The sequence below is a fragment of the Pristis pectinata genome, chromosome 1 (genome assembly GCF_009764475.1).
Source record: "Pristis pectinata isolate sPriPec2 chromosome 1, sPriPec2.1.pri, whole genome shotgun sequence".
NCBI classification, from domain to species: domain Eukaryota; kingdom Metazoa; phylum Chordata; class Chondrichthyes; order Rhinopristiformes; family Pristidae; genus Pristis; species Pristis pectinata.
This window is the reverse complement of record NC_067405.1, coordinates 70,765,215-70,780,179: the sequence shown is the minus strand read 5'-3', so window position 1 is coordinate 70,780,179 and position 14,965 is coordinate 70,765,215. Positions and strand designations below refer to the sequence as shown.

The 14,965-nt window shown below is 46.0% G+C and overlaps 1 protein-coding gene across 2 annotated transcripts in view; it reads left to right on the top strand.

Annotated features, from left to right (window-relative positions):
• The first annotated feature begins 375 nt into the window (after positions 1-375).
• Positions 376-14,965, top strand: part of LOC127568548 (collagen alpha-1(XVIII) chain-like) — a 308,942-nt gene continuing 294,352 nt past the window's right edge. For both annotated transcript variants that reach the window (XM_052012503.1, XM_052012510.1), the window contains exons 1-2: positions 376-504; positions 627-700. In XM_052012503.1, the coding sequence (XP_051868463.1) occupies positions 491-504; positions 627-700 (88 nt within the window). In that variant the 5' untranslated portion in view covers positions 376-490. The remainder of the gene's footprint in view (positions 505-626; positions 701-14,965) is intronic.

Genomic DNA, 14,965 nt, shown 5'->3' with positions numbered 1-14,965 from the left:
ACCTGCTGACTGTTTCCATTTACATGTTCTGCTTGTAATTCAGATTTCCAGTATCTGCAGTGTTATCTTTGACTTTCAAATGCAAGTCTCTTCCTATGTGGAGCCTGAGATCAGGGCACAGGACAGAGGGAGGACGCATGCCCATGGAATAATCTTTCGCCCTTCCCACCCTTCCTCCCCGGTCCAAATAGATGTGTACATTAGGTTTGAATTAAAGACACCCAGCCATTTATTATTGTAAAACCTTAAAAGAGATGGATTTGATGACTTTTGGTTGACCAGGCGATAGGACCCAGGGGAATTCCATAGCCCGGGGCAGAGAGAGTTAATACTCTTTGCCCGCCTCTCTGCCTCCCCCCCCCCACCCCACCCGCTCTCTTTCTCTCTCTCTCTTTCAAATACTTGCTGTTCTTGAGTCAGCTGTTCAGCCGCGGTTGGGAAATACAAGTCCCACATTTCTGCTGGGTACTGCTTTGTGCAAGCCGCAGCCATGCATGGGAGGAGGTGAGTGTCCCTATCTGTCCGTGCTGCTTTCACCAGTTAGGAAAACTTACCCCGACACTTAAAAAACTAAAAAAAAACTTTTGCGTGTGTTTCAAACTGTTTCCCCCGTCCACTCTTCGCAGGTGCCTACTGCAGTGGAAGCCAGCGATCTTTCTCGTTCTGTTTCTCGGTGTTCCCACAGCGTCCCAGGATCCAGGTGAAGTGTGTGTGTGCGTGCAGGGAACGGGGCGAATTGTTCAACCAGATTGCTTCTAATCTGTATGTCCCTCTTTGCAAAGAGTCAGCACACTAAGGCAATAGTTATGTGCAAGTTTTGGGGATCCGTGGGGAGCTTGGGTTTAACAGTGTGTTTGGGAGTCTGGAGCTTGTGTCGGTTTTAGGGATTGGGCAAGGAAGCTTGAATAAATCAATGTACCCGGGTTACCGTAAGCTTCGGGGCTTTCTCACGGCGGAGTTTTGGAAGCTGCCTGCCCCTGACGGAAACTTTGGGAAGGTTGTGAGATAACGGGAGTGTGCAAGAGAAACCTATGGAACTTGCTGGTGGGATGTGTTTGAACTGTCCCGTGTGTTTAAGCGTTGGCTCCCTGTTGCATTGATTTACATGGAATATACAGGTCTCTGCCCTATGGTCTCTGCCGTTGTTTCTACTTCACTTCAGCCCACTTCAACCTATTTTAGGCATCTCTGCTGCGCCTTTCTCCCATGTCCTTATCTTCCCCTTAAATGCAGCTGCTAGTTTAGACCAGTCCCTGTGTGGTGAACACGGTAATCTCTCTTGAAAGAGAAATTTCTCACTGCTCAACATCAGTTGTTGGAGCATTCGCCTCCCCTGCGAAACCGATTCATGATCTGAAGGGGCCCTATCAAGTGATCCTTCAGCCTTATCTAGTGAAGGGGTCCTGATATCTATAACCTTTAAAGATGGGTGTCATCTCAGCCCTGGTCTGATCTTTGTGGAAAATTTCCAGGCCCTCTGATTCCTTTTGCTGAGCTTTAGTTGTTGCCCAGGTGTGCGTGTTTGCTACAGTGTGTAGATTTGAGCCATGGGCTGTTTTGTTCTGGAAATCTATGGATCTCCAAAGAGCTGGCGGGCAGTTTGGTGCTGTGGCCCACGGTGATCCCAAAAGAAAGACCTGCCTTCTGTGATCTCGGAGTGCACGAGTCTGTGAAACATCACAGAAACACTCAGCACAGCAACAGGCCCGTCAGCCAATGGTGTACTCGCCAACCATTGTGCTTACCTATACTAGTCCCATTCACCTGCTTTTGGTCTGGAGCCTTCTCTGTCTTGGCAATTCAAGTGCTGGTCTAGATGCTTCTTAAATGTTGTGAGAGTAAATGTATTAATTGTGATGTAGGGGATGAAGTCAACAGAACCTGAACCCCACAGGTGGGAATGAGGGAGTGACTGGGTAATCTGCCTCTGTGGTGTTGGTTGGAATGAAATGCTGATAAGAGTGTTAGTGAGATCCCAAGCTCTGCCTCAGAGGTCCTCTTTCTCCCCTCCCCATGAATGGGCAAATGAATATGACTGAGATCCTGCTTTGCATGTGACATGTGCCTGCCTGTGACTCAGCTGCAGGCTGTGATATAGGCTCGAGTGTGCACCAAAAGAGGCAGCATACTCCCTCCCCAAGTCAAAAGGTGGTGCGCTTGAGCCACAGAGACCTGGAAGCACAATAAAAGGCTGACAACACAGTTGGGGGGGTGGGGGGGGGGGGGAGAAGGTGTGCTGAACTGTCATTGCGGTCTGTCAGCTGAGATATTCAGTGCCGGTTCACCCTCTTGGGAACATAAAAGACACCCGACCTTTTTTTTTGGAAGAAGGTCACTGGACTTTTCCCTGTGCCCTGGTCAATATTTCATTTTCAACCACTAACAGTCGACAGATTTAGAGTGATGGAATGGAAATGGGCCCTTCGGCCCACTGAGTCCATGCTGGCCATCAGCTGCCATTTCCACATCTCATTTGTTTTTTATTCTCCCCACATTCTCATCAGCCTCTCTCTCCCCCCCCCCCCCCCCCCCAGATTCTACTAGTTGCCTGCACACTAAGGGGTTAACTCACCATGGACAATTAACCTACCAACCTACACATGTTTGGGATGTGGGAGGAAACCCATGGGGTCACAGGGAGAACTTGCAGGATTGAACCGAGGTCTCTGGTTGTGAGGCAGTGGTCTACAAGCAGTGCCTCTGTGGCGCTGTTATCTGGCCATTTAACTCATTGCTGCTTGTGGGGTCTTGCTGTGTGGATATTAGTTATTATTTCTGCTGCCATAGCAACAGCACTTGAAGCACTTCATTAGCTTCAAAATGACCTTGGACAGTGAATGGCTGTACTGGTTCAGTCTCTTACAGAGGACTAGCTTTCCTTTGTGCCCCTCTGTTTGACTAAAGAGAGGCATTGGCTGCCCATGGTTGATCCTTAATAAAGGGTGTTGTGGTGTACAGATGATGGATTTAGCTTTCCCTTCACAACACTTTCAGGTGGTGGAAGGTGCTTGTCTGACAGAAAAGTCAAAATGTAATCTCTCAGTGTGGCAGGGCATGAGAATGCATGGGGGAAGTGGTGACAATTTTACAGTGGGATGAGGTGTTGAGAGTGAGTGGACTTGAGCATGTGGTTCATGCAGGATGCATGGAAACTTCCTTATTTTAAACATATTCCTTATTCATACTATACACAGGAAATGCAATTGGTACACATCTTTCTCTACATTGTACTACCAAATCAATGCATTCTAGTACAATGTATCAATGCCAATCATGTTTCCTTGCTGAACTGTTTGAGAGGCAAGATGTACAGGAACAATGAGGCATAAACTCTGAGACAGATGTACCTGGTATTAGTTGTGACTGGGGAAAGGAGTTGTCTGTACAGTCATCTGTTAGAGTAGGGTGGGGAGAGAATGGTGAATCATATATGAAGGCACATCAATGTGTACGGTTTATCAACGAAACTGATTCAGCAACAATTAGAATTTATGTATTAGACTTTAACAGTTGTGAAACATCTCACAGTGCTCAGACAATGTTTGACACCAGGCCACAGAAGGAAATATTGGAATAGATTTCAAGGCCTACCCTTTGAGGGAAGGCGGAGAGGGAATGTGGAGTTTGGAGTTGAAGGTAGAGCGACCAATGATGGGAGCAAGGAAAATGGGGGTGCAGTAAAGGTGAAAATAGGCGCAGATTTTGGAGTAACAAACAAACTGCCGGAGGAACTTGGTGGGTCAAACAGCATCTGGTGGGGGGAGAATTGTCGACGTTTGGATTGAAACCCTACATTGAGTCCTGATGCAGGGTTTCGAGCAGAGATATTGACAATTCCTTTCCTCCCACAGATGCTGCTCGTCCCACTGAGGTCCTTCAGCAGATAGTTTGTTTCTCCAGATTCCAGAATCTGCAGTCTCCTATACCTCGGCAGATTCTGGAGTGTTGTAGGGGCGCAGATGGTTATAGAAGAGGAGTGGCATGTGAGGACAATGATTTTGCAATGAGAACATTGCCGGTGTCAGTTGGCAAACTTAGAAGGTAAAAGGTGAAAGAGATCGTGCAGGTTGGGATGTGGGGCCCCAGAGTTTTGGGTGACTCTGTGTCAACCATGTGTGTAGGTGAAGACCTGTATGGAGAGCAATCATTAATTCCTTGATGAAAAATATCTTGTCAAATTATGTTGAAAGTCGCTTAGTCAGGTCTGTCTTGAGGCAAGGGTATGGCTGCCATATATACACCGATTAATGGTTCTTGAGATTGAAATTGGGGCATGGAGTCTGCACTGTATTGGGAATATTGCCTTTCACATTGCTCTATTACAGGAGGCACCAGAAACTGATTTATTTTCCCAATGAAGCACAAAACTTAATGACTTAAACAGCATTTCCTTGTTTTTAATGGAGTGGTTGACTTTTGTGCAATTCTTTTGCATTAGTTGTGTAGTGTTTCACATTTTAAGAAGTAAATCTGAAATCCTTCTGGGTTACTGCTCCTTCGGAGCCCACAGAACTTTCCAAAGTTATTATAATATCTACAGGGCTTGATCGCTTTTCAAACCTTGAATGACTTGTGGGACATTGTGACTGTCCACTGAGTGATTACATTGGCTCTGTATAAACACCTTTATATAGTCTGTGATTCTTTTTGCCAGTGGGAGAGGGGTTACAGATAATTGACAGCTAATGCCTGTTGTGAAATAAGACATAAGAGCTTTGGATTTAGGAGCAGGAGTAGGTCATCTGGTCCCTCTAGCCTGCTCTGCCATCCATCAAAATCATGGCTGACCTCCTACCTCTGTCCTTTTCCTGTCCTATCTCCATAACACCGGCTTCCCTTTAATATCCAGGCATCTGTTGATCTCTAATGTGGATGAACTTAATGATTAAGTCTACATAGCACTTCGGGAAAGAGAATTCCAAAGAAATATCTTGTCATCTCAGTCCTCAGTGTCCAGCCCCTTATTCTGACACTGCATCTTGTGTTTCTCGACACCAATCCCCAGCCAGGAGAAATATCTTCCCTGTTGAGCCGTGTAAGAATTTTGCAAGTTTCAATGCGAATACCTCTCATTCTGCTAAACTTTAGTGAATACAGATCTGGACAACTCAATCTTCTCATACACAAACTATCTGTCATGGAAATCAGTTTGGTGAATTTTCATTGAACTCTCTCCTTTTTGGGTAAGGGGACTAAAAAACTGTACACCATACTCCAGGTTCAATGTCATTGCAGGAAGATGATATTGCTTCTGCACTCAAATTCTCTTTTAATAAAAGCAAAACATTTAAAATTATTATGGTTTAAATCAGCCTGCCCAGTCTCCTTCAACTTTTCATCATTGCTGTTTATTTAACAGTTGCATTCCTACTTATCTTAAAGTGCTTCAGAGCCAATAAAGTCCCTTTTGTAATGGCGGATGGGTGTCACACACATAGCAAGCTGCCACAAAGGTTGAGGAATAAATTCTACGTAGGACACCAGTGTGGTGCAGGACAGAAGTTGGGGGTTGAGTCATTGTACCTGTCATGGCTCTTCACTGAAATAGTACTGAGAGACCTTTCATGTGCACCAGTGTGGTCAAGTGGGACCTTTGTCTCATCCTGAATACACCACCTATAACAGCGCAGCGTTCCTGGAATGTCAGCCTGGATTTTGTCTCTGGACTGGAACCCACAACAGACTGATTCAGGAGGAAGTCAGGGTGCTACAGCCTTTATGTATAAACTCATTTGCAAGTTGATCCAGTAGTTAAACCAGGCTAGACTGAGATTAAAGTTTCTGTGGTTTAAATGTTTTCCCAGTAATGTGCACAAATACTAGATCACTATATACATGGTGCAAAGTCTTCGGCAATTTGGTGGGACCAGCGTGCATAGGTCTCATTCCTATCCATCCCAGAATACCTGCTTGGAGATGTAAGAGACTGCAGTTGCTGGAATCTGGAGCAATACACAAACTCCAGCATTTTGTGTGTTGCTCCAGAATACCAGCTTGTCCATTATTGGCTCCCAGTCCAGCAAAATGTTGAATTTTTAAAAAAAATCTCATCCTTCAAATCCCTCATGACCTCGCCCTCTCTAATTCATACACCCATATAGCATAGAGATGACCCCTTTGGCCCACCATGTCTATGCCAACCCCCAAGTACCTATTTATACTAATCCCATTTATCAGCACTTGGTGGATAGCCTATGATGCCTTGGCAATTCAAGTGCTTGTCCAAATGTTTCTTAAATGTTGTGAGAGTATCTGCCTTCACCACCTTCTTAGGCTGTGGGTAACCTCTCGGTTCTTGCACAGACTCCTATTTCTCCCATTCTTGCAGAATGTTGATTTTAATCATTCGACTATTGGCTGCTCTTCTTGTGTTGCCAAGGTCTTCTGCTGTAGAATTTCTTCCCCCGAGGTCTCTGCCTGTTGACCTCCATCTGCTTTTTAGGACACTGGGCTTGGCTTTAGCCATCTGATCTAAATTCCTTCTGCAAAGTACCTTCGGATGGTCAAACCAGGTCAAAGTCAGTATACAAATCACCCACTAGTATCTTCCCATGGAGCGAGATAGGACACCTGGGTAAGTGGTGCTGCAACAACAACCTCTTGCTCAATGTCAGCAAAACTAAAGAGCTGTTTGTTGACTTCAGGAAAGGGAAGGAGGGTGAACATGCCCCAGTTTACATTGGGGGATCGGTGGTGGAGAGAGTCAGCAGCTTTAAATTCCTGGACATTAACATATCAGATGACCTTTACTGGACTCAGCACATAGATGCAATCATAAGGAAAGCACGCCAGTTTCTTTACTTTCTTATGAGGTTAAGGAGGTTCAGTTTGTCACTGAATACTCTTAACAAATTTCTACAGATGCACTGTTGAAAGTATCCTAACTGGTTGCATCATGGTCTGGTATGACAATCTGAACACGTAGGAATGTAAGAAGCTGCAGAGAGTAGTGGACTCTGCCCAGTACATCAGGGGCACATCCCTCCCCACCAGTGGTGATATTTACAGGAGGCGCTACCTCAAGAAGGCAACATCTATCATCAAAGATCCCCACCATCCGGGCCATGCCATCTTTTCGCAGCTACCGTTGAGCAGGAGGTACAGAAGCTTGAAGTCCCACACCACCGGGTTCAAGAACAGCTACTTCCCTTCAGCCATTTGGTTCCTGAACCAACTGGCAAAACCCTAACCACTACAGTTTAGCAACACTATGAACACTTTTGACCACTTTATGTTAAAATGGACTTTTTTTTTCTTCTCTGATTGTGTTCTTGTAAAAATTAGTATAATTTATGTTTAATTTGTGTTTTTCTTGTGAATGCTGCTTATATGATGCTATCTGCCTGTGATGCTGCTGCAAGTAAGTTGTTCATTGTCGTTTATTGTCATATGCACAGGTACATGTTTGCACCTGTGCATATGACAATAAACTTGACTTTGACTTTGAGAGTTAGTTTTTGCATCAGCATCTTGTTGCGTTACTCATTTGTGGCTGTGCTAGTGTCTTCTCTGGTTGAACTCGGGTGACTCAAAACATTCTGTTTGGCCCCCACCAATCCTCTGCTTTTCCCCTCCAGTCCCACTTGCCTGAGCTGACCCAAGTGTTGGTGGATGTTGTGGCACATCTGAAGCCGGAACTGAGCTGTAAACCCTGTGTTCTCCAGTGCCCAAATCGTCTGCCTCCCACCACACCTTGCCTCCATGCACGTTTGTATTGCCTCCAGAGCGCCTTTTGTCTCTGGAGCCACCAGTCCTGCAGTGTGTCTGAAGTGTTGCTGCCCTGCATTGTTCCCTTCGCACCCATTGCCATCTATTCATAGAGACATATATAGCACAGAAGCAGGCCCTTCAGCCCACGGTGTCCATGCTGACCATCAGGAACATATCCATAATAATTCCATTTACCAGTCAGTTATCCTTCAGCACTGGAATCATAATTCTTTTTCTGTCCATAACATAATCTTGCTCTAAGGCTCTGACTGCTCCATTCATTTATCCATGTCTTCTTTCCCCTCCCCCCTCTTATCAGTGCCAGCAATTCCAGCCACACCCCCAACCTCTCCACTTTGTTGTTTTTTTCATATCAATTTCCACATCAGTTTCCTTTCACTCAAAGGAAATCCCTGAAATCTTTATGCCTCTGCTCTTCTAGTTAGCTCTCTGGATTCTTCTTCTATTGGTTGATACTGTTCCTTCCTCTGGGTGCTTACACAGTGTAGGGTGGCAGGTGAATATTGCTTTTAATTGTTTGCGCACTTTCTATTAGAGGCCTTGCTGTAACCTGACTAAGTCTTCAATAACTCTACCCCTCTCTCTTTCCTTCTAAGCTACCCCTTAAAACCTGCCCTCTTCCCACATGATATTTCTTTGCGGTTTGGTATTGCTTTTGTCTGCTAACTAACTTTGCTATATTAAAGGAGCAATGTAAATGCATATTGTTGTACAAGCTGAGAATGGGAATTACACTATCAGTCTAAACAACAAGTGCAATACTACGACTTGTGGAATCAAACTGGAGGACCTATAGGGAACCCACACTCTCACAGGGAGAATGTGCAAACTCCACACAGACAGCACCCGAGGTCAGGATCGAACCAGGATACCTGGCTCTGAGAGGCAGTGGCTCTACCAGCTGTGTCACTGCCACCCGTTGTGGTAAACCTCAGAGTGAAAGCTGTTTTCCTTGAAATGTCACCTCTTTAAAGGTTTGGTATGTTGAAGATTGCATCAGCTAACATCTCCTTATTAGTGCAATCTGTATTATCCTTTCTGCAAGTTTGAGAGGCAGCAAATCTCCTTGAACAAGGGCCAAAATGTGTCCTGACTTGAACTGAAAAGGATTATGGCGGACTTTCTGAAACATCATGTTTGAACTTTTTCAGGACGTCTAGGACGGAGGTGGGATTGGATGGTTCAGAACTGCCAAAAGAAACTCAGTAAGGGCATTCATGAGTTGTACATTTAGTAACAGGGGTAGAAAAAAATCCTTTTTAAAGGGTCTGTAATCCATTAAGTCTCCTTACTTCTGTGTTTCAAAGGCTATTAAAAGTGTATCTAAGCTTTGTTCTTGTTAACATTCTCCATGTTTACAAACCAATTTACTCCCTTCAACAATATTCCATTTATTTGCATCTCAACACCCATCAAAGGATGTGGTTGAAATGAGCCAAGTCGGCGATCGAAGATTACTGCTCTGTGCGGGAAGCTGTTCAAGTCAGAATGACCTTAAGCTTGCAACACTGCTCCTTCAGCATGTCAGTAACCTCGGTCCAGATGTGGGAAGGGTCATTCACAAAATGTTGGTTAATTAATTTTCTTTTTCTCTCACAGTCCCCCAAATTTTGTCAGAAATGGGGTGTAGTCACCAAATATCCACTAAAGCTTATGGTGCACTTGACAATTGTGTTGCTAAAGTCATAGGGTCATACTGCATGGAAACAGGCCCTTTGGCCCATCAAATTCTCACCAACCCTCGACCACCGATTTCCATTAATCCTACATTAATACCCTCTTTTATTCTCCCCATATTCCCATCAACTCCCCCCAGATTCTGCCACTCACCTACACAATAGGGGCAATTTACAGTGGCTAATTAACCTACCAACTGGCATGTATTTGGGATGTAGGAGGAAACTGGAGCACCCGGGGGAAACCTACACAGTCACAGTGAAAACGTGCGAACTCCACACCGACAGCACTGGAGGTTACAATTGAACCTGGTTCTCCGGTGCTGTTAAGCAGCGGCTCCACTAGCTGCACCACTGTGCCGCCCATGTTGTGCTGTGTGACTTTGTTGTGGTCTGTTGGGATAAAAGAGGCTGCAAAAATTAAATGTGTTTGGATGGAATCGTTATATAGTAAGATTACTCAGATATTTTATAAGGAGAAGTTGGGATAGACGATCAAAAGCAGATTTTGGAGATCCTCGCTGGGGAGGGGCGTGGAATGGTTTAGGGAGCAAATTCCCCAACTTGGGGCTGCTGAAGATACAGCAGAAATAGCAGGACAAAAGAAATTGGGGAAGCTTGAAATGGAGGAACTCCGAAATCTCAAAGAGCTCCAGGAGATGGCAAGGGGTAAAGCCTGGCTGAGAATTCTAACGTTGAGGACTGGAGACAGTATGGATCAGAAGGGACAGGTGGAGGAGAATGTGTAAGCAACAGTCATTCTCTAAATTAGAGCCACATTGTACTAATGTTCTTGAATATAAGTCAACGCATTGGCAAATAATTCTTTTTTAACATTGTGGCAATATTTAGGAGCAGAGACTACAGCAAAAATAATTTGCGAAACGCAATGTAGCAATCTAGCTTTAAGCTGGTTGGTACCACTCTGAATAATAACTTCCGCCCCTGCATGTGTTGATCATTAAAAGCGTTGCAAGTTGTTTATGTAAGTCCCTTTTATCAGAGAAGGTTTTGCGTTGTTTCCCCCTTATTGCCAGCAGTGCATTTATCACTTGAGCTGGATAAAGATAAATTATCAATCTTATCGCTAGATATGTCAGAGCCTATGTTTACAAGAGATTAAGACTGCAGTTGAAAGCCTCTGCTCCATTGACAGAGTTTCTGAAGGCTGCAGATGAAAATTCCTGACTCTTTTTCCTTTGCCAGGGCCCATCTGTTTGTTGTGGCTGGGTGGTCAGATAAGGAGTTTCAGCTTTAAATCAGTCGGGACCCTCTGTCCATGCTCCACAATGTGCTTCTGCACATGCTTCTCACAGCCCATTCTGTGTTCATACATTCAGAACTGCCTTTTATACAATCAGTCTCCATGTACCAGTAACCTTAATGTCAAGAAGCTAGTTTCTATCCTGCGCTGCCATACTGGTGACTTGGTTGGTAGCAGTTTAGGAACTGGAGTTTCAAATCCTGTTCCGATCAGCTCAGTGCAACGCCGATAGAGCCTTGCATTGTTGGTGCCTTCCATGAGCAAAGATGGTGTGTGGGAAGAATGCAGGAGATCAGGCAAGGCATCTGTGGAGTCTTCAGCCGTGCTGAGGCTCTGTAACTCCAGGAAGCAAGGGCCTCCCTGCCGAGAGCCAAGAGCCTTTTGAGGACAGAGACGGTCTGGGACTGCTGGAAATGGAACTTTGATCTCCTCGGTGACAGCTTAGACCTTGAGGTGGGCGTCCTTGATGCAATCCCATAGCAACTGATCCAGGTCAGTCTTGCAGCTTGGAGGTAGGGTTAGAAAAGCTGTGTGTCCTTGCTGAAGATTAATGAGACCTCGGGAACAGATGGCGAAGTTCTAAAATGTGGCAGAGAGGAACTTTGGGCATAAATTTGCAGTAAAGATGCAGGGCTGCATCAGCCAGTGGTAAATACACAGCTGGGAATACGAAGAAACCGATGCTGCAGCATCTGGGAAGAGGAGGATGTGCTGGGGACCATACATGGCCATCTGAGGAAAGGGAGATTAAATCCAATTAAAGTAACTACTCAGGGGTCTCCCTGCTGCCTGCAAAGAGGATCTTCTCAATGGCCACCTCCCAGTGGCTGAAGAGCTGCTCTAAAAATCACAGTGTGGTTTCCTTCCATCTAGAGGAGGAGCAAAAGTGATCCTGCTAAGTCCCAAGAGGAATGCAGGGAGCAGCCCCAAACGCAGTATATAGTTCTTTTCTTGACCTCGCTAAACCCATTGGCTCTGTCATCTGAGAGGGATTGTGGAGCATCTTCCTCAAGTTTGTCTCCATTCCGTGTCTGCTACCTGCTGACTTGCAAGCTGTGATTTCTATTCAACCAGGGTAGAAAAAAGTTGTATCATTACTCCAACCCTCTTCCCAGTCTTCCTCATTGCATCTCCTCCCTCAACAAGCTTCCCACCGAAGTGGATTTAATCCACGGACCAAATAGGAAATGTTCAACCTTCACCTTCGCTCCAGAACCAAAGTCAGGCCAAATTTTGCCATTGAGTTTTATTACACAGACAGCACGTGCCTGTGAACACATTCAGAAGTTGTAGATTCATTTAATGTAGCATGGGTCTTGCCTGTAAAATTTAAACCCTCCTCTGTCAACCTGCCACCACCATCTCCTGAAGGTAAAGGTCCATGATGAGACCGTGGGAAGTTGGGACCTCTTGTATTTTGGATGCCACCTCTCGTGGAGGACAAGCATCAGTGGACGCCAGTAGACCAAAGCAGCCATTGGGTGCCTGAGAAAAGCAAAGACCTCAAATCCCACACAGAGTTCATGGTCTACCGGACAGCAATGATCCCTGTCCTTCTGTATGCATCCAAGCTCTGGGCTACCCACTGAACCAGAGAGATATCACCAGTGCTATCTCTGCAAGTTTCTTCAAATCCACTAGCAGGGTTACAGAACCAACAGTATCCTCTCCAGGACAAACGTCCTCCGTGTTGGGGCCCTGGTTACATTTGGTCAACTTCAATGGGCAGGGCACATCATATGCATGCTCAACACTAGTCTCTGGACAAGGGCCTTCTATTCAGTGAGAGATATTTCCAGAAGGTCAGAGGAAATGCTGCAAGGATGTCCTCAAAGCCTCCTTGCCGGGATGGAAATTTGCCATAGTGCGAATCCCTAGCCTGTGTTCATTTGAGATGGCGTCGTATCTAGGAAGGCACCTACCGCCTTGAGGAAGAGAAGTAAAAATGGTGGAAGGAGCACAGAACCTGCCCACATGGCCCAACCACTTGGTCCAAGGAACACCTCCTGCCCCACCAGTGGCAGAGTCTGCAGTTCCTTCATTGGCCTCGCAACCCAGAGAACTGAAGTGGAAGCAAGTCATCCTCGAACCTGATGGATCGTGGGAAGAGAGAGAAGAAGACTTTCTCAGAGATGAGTTAAACTGATGCCCTGTCCAAGGTTGACGTAAGATTCCAGGGCTGCTATTCCTGATGCCCGTCTGCTTCACAAACATACCCCTGCTCTTCTTTGCGATTAATACCAGGCAGGCTTAAAAAGACAGTGCTGGATAAACTCAGCAGGTCAAGCAGCATCCGTGGATAGGGAAACGGTTAATGTCTCGGCTCTGCACCCCTTCATCAGATTTTTAATTTCCTGTCTTCCGCATCCCACCTGATGGTGGGGCAATCTCTTCCAGAGATGTGGGGCACACCTTCTGTCAGTGCAGCGGTGTTGTTGGTTTTGTGCTTGGGTGTCCGGAGCCCATGAGAGACTGCAGATGCTGGAATCTGGAGCTAAAAACAAACTGCTGGAGGACTCAGCAGGTCAGACAGTGTGTGTGGGAAGGGAAGGGATGCTCGATGTTTTGGGTGGTGACTTGCATGAGTGTAGAGGGGATATAGCCGGTGTAAAGAGGTGAGGGAGGAGTGAGACAGAGGCTGGCAGGTGATAGGTGGAACCAGGTGAGGTCAGGGATGATGGGCAGATGGAGCCAGGTGAGGGGGAGGGGGGTTTGGAGACAGAAGCTTGTGGGCGATGGGTGGCGGCAGATAAGGGAGGGATGATGGGCACATGGAACTAGATGGGGTAAGGGATATGTAGGGTAGGTCAGGAGAGAAGAAAGCCAGGTGGATAGATGTGTGGGTGATGGGCAGCTGTAAATGGAAAAGGTGAACCTAAGTGGACCGGTGGGAGGGGAAAGGAACACGGGGTATGGGTTACCTGAAATTGGAAAATTCAATGTTCATACCATTGGATTGTAGGCTACCCAAGTGGAATATGTGGTGCTGTTCTTCTAGTTTGCTTTCTGGAGCCTACTGGCTCAGAGGTGAGGATGTTTTGATCTGTGTTATGAGACAAGTTCGAGGTCTCGAAAGTAATGGACTCTAAACACAGTCTGGCGAGGAAGGATTTTATTTACAAAGGCAAACGCGGGAAAAGGTGAGGAGGGCAACACACGCACCGGTGATAGCACGCGTGGGGAAATCGCAACAGGGGTAAAACGCACACACACACACACACACACACACACACACACACACACACACACACACACACACACACACACACGAACTGGGTACAAACAATCAAGGAAAAAGCACTACGCTACCCGCCACCCCTTGACTCAGTGCAGGCATGGCTCCACGCCCAGGGAATCCTAACTTAAGATGCTTCTAAACCTGTGGAAATGCACACTCTTACCAAAGGTCTCTTCAGCATTGTTTCACGATTCCTCCGGGGCAACAAAGAGACAGAACCAACACGTGGAGCACTCTTTATAGTGCTGGAGGGCTGGGGGCAGCCCCAGCCCAGGTAGTTCAAACAGGCCAATGACCTGGGCCCAGGTACCAAGGTGTTTACCGAACCCAATCATCAGGTGTGCCCGAATGGGTGGGGGTGGAGCCAGGCCTTGATTGACAGTGGTGTGGCTTTTGACCAAGTGCTGGGCCATGCTGTCACGTGACAGCCTTTTCCCTCCACAATACAATCTGACGGCTGGTAAAAGACTTTGATAGAACCTAACGATTGGTTAACAATGAAGACTGGCAAAGTAAGTTAAGTTGTTTGACGTCAGTGGCAGATGGGTTTGTGTTTAGTTGGAAAAGAGGGCCTGATAGATTTCCTGCCAGCGTTTGACGCTCCTGCCTGGAACAGAGTGGTACTCTGTACAGATCATTAGGTGGGTTGGGCGCAGTGTGCAGCATCTGACCAAGGATTTCCTTGAAGGCCTGCCTTTGTTCAGGAATCCAACTAGAAGTGCTTTAGCAGCATTTTTGTTTTGCACAAATGTAAACCACAGCAAGAAACAACATGTGACTTCAGTTAAAAGTATGTTGCGTGAGGGGGCAAAGGTTGACCTCTGGTCACAGAGTTGTGTGATTTCTGTGGAGTTTAAAAGGAGATTTACAATTTCCAACCAACAAAACAATTTCCACTTATGTAGTGGGTTTGTTAACCTAGCAAAATGTCCCAAGATGCTTCACAGGAGTAAAATGACATAAAACTCTGATAATCTGGCACACTTGGGGCTTTGGTGCCGGACTGGCAGACTTCCCAGACTATTAGATGTTATTCCAATATCTAACGTAGTTCTA